We start from the raw sequence: 7,771 nt of genomic DNA, 5'->3' as shown, positions 1-7,771 counted from the left end.
ATCAGCCCGCTGAGTTTCTCGCCGGATCTTCTCAGTGGGTCGCGATTCCGATCCGGTAGTAGATTCATTCGCGAAGCAATTGCTCTTGAGTTGTTAGGTCTCCTTCGGAGGCGCTCGGGCAGTTGTTAGCAAATCCCACCCCTCCTGGCTGAGCCTTTGCTCGCCCACCTGTCCTGGTGAAGCTGGAAAGGCCTCCGGACCACCAGTAATCTTTCAATCATAAAAAAAGGCTTTATCCTGCGTTCTTCAGGAAAGGAAAATTAAAACCATACAAAACATTTAAAAAATATCCAGAGTACCAGGAAGCTTTCAAAAATTTCCGTAACAGCGAATCAATTGAAAATTTAGATCAACAACAAAACATCTATAATAGAGGTCTATATGCAATGCTTACAATGTCCGTAATGTAATTGATATTGATGCTGCTCGACTTCAATTATTCATCGACTCCTATACAGTCTCTAATGTAAACGAAGCTTTTGACCGAAAGAAATTGCGAAATTTTGACGTTAGCAATCTACCACCTTGTAAAAGCGAGCTATTGCAGCAATTTTTGCGATCAAATTCTGTATATACCATTTGGAATAATGCTCATCTAAAAAATCCAACCTCATATGGAACCGGATAATGATGGCAGGGTATTGAAAGATGACAAACACCAAGATCTACTACCGAGTTATGTTAGGGATTCGCTCAAAACTCAATCAGGTATGTAATTATTATGACAAATTATTGTACATATTTTTTTTATTATTCAAATTGTATAATTTTTCTTAATTTTTTACAGAAACTGATGAATAAGGCGATATTGATATCGCCTTATTCATCAGTTCAATATCGACGACAATGAGGAATATTATAAGAACGATTAAATATTTTTCTTTGACATGTAATATTTTGTTTGTACTTTATAATATTAAAATAACATTTTTTATTTTCTATAATATTGCTATGAACGTAATAAAATAATTTTTTTATTGGATATCTTAAAAGATCACAATAGACTAAGCACTCTATCTCGCTCACACCCGCTTGAACAGTTGCTACCTCGCGCTCGCACCTACAGCGGGCTTTCAATGTGTCTGGCAAGATGTAAGAACCATTAAAACTGTCCGGCTATTGGGGTAACATATTTTTATAAGTCCCTAAGTAACATATATAAAATTTAGCTTTTATAGTATAACGAAAGTATAATTAAAATTTATTAAAGTTTAGGGGTGTCTGGCAGGGGGTAACAACTGGAAAAAGTGTCCGGCAACGGATATCGTGATTTCTAAAGATATTCTGGAGTAAATATTAAAAAAAAACCTTTATACTTTAACGAATTTAAGGTACTATTTTATATACCTTTACTGCCTGTTACCTGCCCAAGTAACCACAATCGAAACTCTATAATCGCGGGTCGTTCTTACCTGTGTTGGAGACATACACAGAGAAACTTTCAGCTTTTATAAAATAACGAAGGTCTGGCTGTCGTGGGCTCTTGGGCTATAAATACAAAACATCAGGCGACCCCTCCCCGCGTTGGCGGTAGTGCTCGGCTGACGTGGTCGCGACGTGACGTGTGGCTGGTTCGTGTCGTCGAGGAGATATAAAGGTAAATATCTGATTCATATAGCCTTGGTACACCTATGTTTCTGATTAGTATGTTCGTTTTTATAATTAAGGTAAATGGTTTTCAAACTTGAATCTACGGGAAATATAATGCCATTGGGGAACAGAAACCTATGTATAAATAACAATCCTTAATTGCATACGTGTGATGATTTATCTATGTTAATGGGCAAAATTCTAATTGATATGTATCTGATTCATATGTTAAAAATACCATATTAATCAGAATGTCACACATATTGTTAATGAAACGTTACATTGGCGGCACGTTACGCCTGTAACAAGTCATTTCGTATGAACCTAATGTTATTTACATGTCTAAAAACAGTAGCTGTAAATTTCGCAGCAGTCCTAATACCGTCAAAGGGGTTTCATATCTATCGATGACTAAATTTTCTATAATTAGACTATACCTGAAATTAAAACTAATATATTGGTATTAAACTCCGTTCGTCTAGGTAATAAATTATAGGGTAAACAATGAAAAAAAAAACTTCATTTAAATGACAGTTTAAAAATAAAATTAGTAAAAACATAAATAAAACAATAACGAGTGGTTAATGAAACTACCTACTTACTTAAGTATTAATTTTAGCGGTAGTTGATAGGCTCAAACTACTGCTTAGACGAACAGGGTAATACTGTAACATTAACTTTTAAGACCGTTAAAACGTAACGTGATAAGTCGTGGGTTCGATTCCCGCTCAAGAATTTTCTTCTTACAATTTTTTACCCACCTTGTTTATGTAGTGAAATATTGATTATTCATAATTGAGTTGAAACGTCAAGTCAATAATAAGGTATTTATACCACTTTTCTAGTAATTATCTGTAACTTGAAATCCCTTAAAATATTGAAATTTCAGGCATGTGTCAAACAGTGTAATATTTGTTTATCTAACTACTGTAGTGGCAAATGCCTGCATGTTGTCAAAATTGAGACAGTCTTATTTAAAGGCATTTTTAGGTATAATTATTAATAAATTTGTAATCTTCGTTTTTATATTACAGTACACAAAAATGCCACCAGTACTATCTAAGGAAGAAAAAAGAGAGAAGAAGAAAATTGCAGAACGTATTAGGATGGAAAACATACGGAAAGATCCAGAAAAGTATGCTTTATGGCGAGTTAAAATGCAAGAATCCTATTTAAAAAGAAAGAGAGAAGGTAAGATTCTTTCAGTTAGCAATTTAACGCCTAGAGAACAAAAAAATCAAAGAAAAAAGAGTAGAGAAAGCTCAAAAAAATCGTACTACAAAAAGAAATTAAAAGAACAGACAGAAAAAGAAATTGCTGATGTAGTTAGCAATGAAAATATTATTATGAGCGACCCTTTTAGTTTGACTCCAAAGAGAGAAGAAGAAATCTCAAGTCCATCTAGGCCGATAAAATCGCCTTCACCGCCAACACCAGCATCAGTCCCGATAAGATCTCACTGGGTGCGTTCCCCAAAGAATTATAAATCGGTTTCACGAAAGTCCAGAGTGCTTTCTACAAACGCTACAGTATTCAATTTATCAAGGTCATCTACGATGTGTTCCTCAATAACTCCTGAACCAGATTCAGCGATTTCTTTACAACTACGGTCCCCAATATCTCCAAAACCTGATTCAAAAAGATTTCTTCAGGTATATAGTCCAACAAGTTCCATATCTGACTCACCCAGATCACTCAGTCCACAAAGCAATACCGCAATTACTGGTATACCTATTCACATTGAAAACCCAAAATGTGTACAAACTGCTCAACAAAAAATATCTGCGAAGAAGAAATCTCCCTGGAAGCATCTCTTACGCAAATATAAATACCGATACCACGCAGAGCTACGAATCAAAGACCAACAAATTCGAGATCTTAAAAGAATGAATGAGAACTATAAGAAGTTGTTACAGCGATGGCGTAGATTTAGAAAGTTCAAAAATGCACACAACCAACATGAACAAAAAATACAAGAGATAGACGTGTCTGAAAATAAGAAATTACACTTTGAGTCGATTTGTAGTAAAGCCAAAGAAGACATTATAATTTTTTTAGAAGAAGACGAAAATAGCAGGATTTGTCCAGGAAAAAACGAATTTGTATCAAAAGGAAAAATAAAAAAACAGAAACGATATCTCACAGACTCTTTAAAAAATTTACACAAAAAGTACATTGCCACTTCTCAATACAAGATAAGCTATAGCAGTTTTTGTAAGCTCCGACCATTTTGGATTCGCATACCAACCGTGAATATTCGAGACACCTGCTTATGTAAGGTTCATGAGAACATGGAACTGGTGGTAACAGCTTTACGAAAAAACTAATCTTATTGAAGAGAAATCCACTACCCAAATCCTACAATATTTGTGTTGCGATAGCAGAAATGGTGATTGTTTGTCCAGAAATTGTGTACTGTGCAAAGATAAACAAATAACTTTTAAGGAATTTGATAACTCTAAAGAGACTGGACTTGGAAAAAGGTAAAAAAAACTTACTTCAAAGATAGCCAAGAAAAATCTACTCTTCAAACAATTAAAGAGAAAGTCGTAGAGTTTCCCAGAAACATAATTGAACAGTTTCATAAACTATTAGAACCTTACAGAACCTTAGAAGTCGTCGTGGCCTAAAGGATAAGACGTCCGGTGCATTCGTGTGTAGCGATGCACCGGTGTTCGAATCCCGCAGGCGGGTACCAATTTTTCTAATGAAATACGTACTCGACAAATGTTCACGATTGACTTCCACGGTGAAGGAATAACATCGTGTAATAAAAATCAAACCCGCAAAATTATAATTTGCGTAATCACTGGTGGTAGGACCTCTTGGGAGTCCTCACGGGTAGGTACCACCACCCCGCCTATTTCCGCCGTGAAGCAGTAATGCGTTTCGGTTCGAAGGGTGGGGTAGCCGTTGTAACTTTACTGAGACCTTAGAACTTATATCTCAACGTGGGTGGCGCATTTACGTTGTAGATGTATATGGGCTCCAGTAACCACTTAACACCAGGTGGGCTGTGAGCTCGTCCACCCATCTAAGCAATAAAAAATAAATAAAAAAAACGTGCGCCACTATGGAAATATTACAGGACAATATAATCACATAAAACAGTTAAAAGAAAATGTAACTACAGAAGAATGCATTGTACATAGTGACTTTAGTGAAAACTACAACACAAAGTATGCATCCGAGATCCAGTCTTTATGGACTGTATGGATACATCCGTGGTCAGCATTTTGGCGCGTAAAATAAAGTCTGTCGTTTATAATTGAAAATCTTCGAATTTTTAATGAAAGTTCCTATTCGTCAAGGGTGTTTTGAGCTTTCATTATCTCATTTATTATTTCATTATCTAATTAACTTGCCATCATTATAATTATCTCGGCAGTCTGTCACAGGTATTAGTTTATTTATTGGCAAAAAACCATTCTTTTCACCTCCATCACCATCTCTCACACACCTCACGTCCCACACGCCAAATAAGGCGTAATAGTAAAAGGTATTTTGATTATTAAAATGCTTTAATACAAAATGCATTTTTCTATAATTCTGGACCTCCTCTAGAATTTCTTAAACTTTGTGGCCCGCCATTAAAAATATTTGCCCACCACTACTACAGATATTATCAACTGCCGTCCTTTCTTAAGACATGTGTCCTTACAGTCTGTACAACTGTAACTCATTACCTAACGCTTCAGGAAAAAATAAGCCAATGGAAATGAAAACCAATTATTATGGAAATTAAAATTTTTACAGGTTTGATTTTTATTACATGATGTCAATCCTTCAAGGTGAAAAAAGTACACTTAAACTTTTAGTTATTATGTTTTGTTGCTGCTTGAAGAATGCAGTCCGTGGGAGTAACCCAGAAAAACGAATATGTTAACAAGGCCGCCGAAGCGGTACAGCTGGTGTTCAGGGGTACTACCTTAGACTAAAACCAATGTGCTTGGTTACAGCCAAATTAATACCCAGAGTTTGCGAGTATTCAACAGTCAGCAAAAATTTTTAACCCTTGACTTTGGTAATAGTTTTACTCTCATAATCAACATTCCAAGTTTCAGAAATAGATTAGAGTTAATATAATTTTTTATGAATACATTGTTTGCCTAAAATTTAATAAAATAAAACATGTCTGTAATTGAAATAAAAATTATTTATCAGTGTGATGATTGTCTTGCTTTGAATGAACTGGAAAGAGTGATTGATTAATATTTTCCGGTATAACTCTAGCAACTTTCCTTGGTTCTTTGACTAGAGTTTTAGGGCACTGCATCTCTGACCAGCTTATTGGTACCATGCTGACCCCTTGCGGTGATCCTTCAGCTGTAGCGATAACAACTCCCAGTTCATTTTCTGCAGTCGATAATTGGTACCAGTGGATTTCCGTCATTGGTAACTGAATTCCAGTTTAGGAAAATGATTATATATTATTTAATATTCAGTGAATATAATAGATGTATTTTTCAAGCTTGAGTAGACATAGAGTTTGATGTTATACAAAACCAAAACTGCATTCTATTTTGCAGTATAATCATAATTTCTAAGCAAATGTGACTCCAAAATCCCACAATGCTCAAGTGTTTCATGTGGTAGGCAAACTATAAGGTTAGTACATAATGTAAAGACCCATCTAATGAGTCAAATACAAACAAAGAGTAAGTCATTATTAAAAGTGAAAAGGTTTTTTGAATACTAACAAGTTTATAATATTGTAAAGGATACAACTCTAGCTAGTATAATATCTCCAGGTCTAAAACATTTATATGGATCAACTCTGTCTTTCTCTGTTGCCTTTATATCTTCTTTTTTTAATATTCCTTTGTACATTCTAACAAGTACTGAAGGGCCAACACAGAGGATTAGGCATTGTACAGTTCTTGGATTTACAACTGTTACTTTTGCGGTTACTATGTCACCTGTGTTGGGTAAAACACTTGGTGTTCTTGAACTTTCTACTGAAATTATATTAGCCTAAAAAATTTTCAATCATTAGTTTAATTTATAGGTTTTTTCATTTGTTTCATTTTCTATTTTGTTGAAATAGAATTCTGGGGTGAATTTAGAATTTCATCTGCTATTGCATAAAAAAATATTCTGCTGCTAAAAGAAGCGTCTGCTTGAAATAGTGAGCAAGCCTAAACTAAAGACCATAAAACCGAGTGTCCATAAGTGTCTTCTACAGGCAGTAAATTCCATATGATATACCTGTTAAGCTACAGTACCTATCTTCGTCCATGGTAATGTAGTGTTTTGCAGAGCATATTTATGGGCATTTTAAGTCACAATTAAAGAGGCACGGATGACGGTTGCAATAAAATCGTTTTAGCAATCAGTGGCAGCTTATACAAAGACTGTAACGTTATTTACTTTGGTGTTTTCATCCTCTTCTGTTTTCAAGATTCCAGCTAAAGCCGCATAAATATATCCTTTCAATTCATAGGTTCCCGGCCCTGATACGTTGTCTTTGTTTGATAAACTCAGTCGCATTCCAGGAATACATATTGAACCTATTTCTTTTATTTTTTCTTCCAAATTCATAATGTAGTAGAGGTTAGAATTTACAATTTAACTTGAACTACAACTTAAAGTTCGGTTAGATTATTTTCGTCACAGCTAAAACGTGTCTTTAATTGTAAACTGTCTTATAATAGTGTGTTGAACTGTGTTGTTTATTAATTCCAGTTACAGTTTGTTATTTGTTATGTACATAAGTTAAGATCACAGAACACTATTACTTCTAGCGAAGATAAGATTCTCAAATAAATTAGGTGTATAATCTATGGTTATGATCTTTTTTTTAATCGCGTAGTGAAATCATAGATTATACAAAAGTGCAAATGTTTTTTTGTTCGTTCTTTGATTAATTAAGTAAAAGAAACAAAGTTTATAGAGCTTAATCATTTCGTAATAGAGGGTGACATTTCTTCCATGAAACGTACAACGCAACGAAATCAATTTTTATTTAAATTGTTGAGATGTGACATTCCCTTTGTAAAATCCCGGATAACTCAGTCAGAGCATGAGACTCATAATCTCAGAGTCGTCATTCGAGACCCACGTTGGGCTATTTACATTTTGATCTCAGGTAAGCTTTTCTCCACGTGCCCCTTAGGTGCGAGGACCTTGTAAACCAAGAATAATAAAAATATTTGCGTTGTCGACTGGTACTACTGGAACT

The 7,771-nt window shown here is 34.8% G+C and overlaps 2 protein-coding genes across 2 annotated transcripts; one reads left to right on the top strand and one right to left on the bottom strand.

Moving 5' to 3' along the window:
* The first annotated feature begins 2,476 nt into the window (after window positions 1-2,476).
* Window positions 2,477-5,743, top strand: LOC101739760 (PH domain-containing protein DDB_G0287875). Its single transcript, XM_062676303.1, has 2 exons — window positions 2,477-2,495; window positions 2,625-5,743. The coding sequence occupies exon 2, from the start codon at window positions 2,634-2,636 to the stop codon at window positions 3,915-3,917; it is 1,284 nt and encodes a 427-aa protein (XP_062532287.1). The 5' UTR covers window positions 2,477-2,495; window positions 2,625-2,633; the 3' UTR covers window positions 3,918-5,743.
* On the bottom strand, window positions 5,729-7,492 carry LOC101739617 (exosome complex component CSL4). The gene is made up of 3 exons (XM_004932991.5): window positions 6,961-7,492; window positions 6,316-6,564; window positions 5,729-5,989 (listed from the first exon to the last, which is right to left on the bottom strand). Exons 1-3 carry the CDS (start codon window positions 7,129-7,131, stop codon window positions 5,744-5,746), a joined length of 666 nt encoding a protein of 221 aa, XP_004933048.1. The 5' UTR covers window positions 7,132-7,492; the 3' UTR covers window positions 5,729-5,743.
* Between the last annotated feature and the right edge of the window lie 279 nt (window positions 7,493-7,771).

The sequence above is a fragment of the Bombyx mori genome, chromosome 26 (assembly GCF_030269925.1).
Source record: "Bombyx mori chromosome 26, ASM3026992v2".
NCBI lineage: Eukaryota > Metazoa > Arthropoda > Insecta > Lepidoptera > Bombycidae > Bombyx > Bombyx mori.
Note: the sequence above shows the minus strand (reverse complement) of the source record. Positions and strands in the feature narration are given on the sequence as shown.

Bases quoted from the DNA above. Each gene is read 5' to 3' on its own strand.
- LOC101739760 (XM_062676303.1), top strand. From the start codon at position 2,634: ATGCCACCAGTACTATCTAAGGAAGAAAAAAGAGAGAAGAAGAAAATT.
- LOC101739617 (XM_004932991.5), bottom strand. From the start codon at position 7,131: ATGAATTTGGAAGAAAAAATAAAAGAAATAGGTTCAATATGTATTCCT. The intron at 6,565-6,960 runs GTAAATAACGTT...AAAATTTTTTAG, and splicing joins AAGAGGATGAAAACACCAAA to GCTAATATAATTTCAGTAGA. The intron at 5,990-6,315 runs GTATCCTTTACA...ACTGGAATTCAG, and splicing joins ATATTATACTAGCTAGAGTT to TTACCAATGACGGAAATCCA.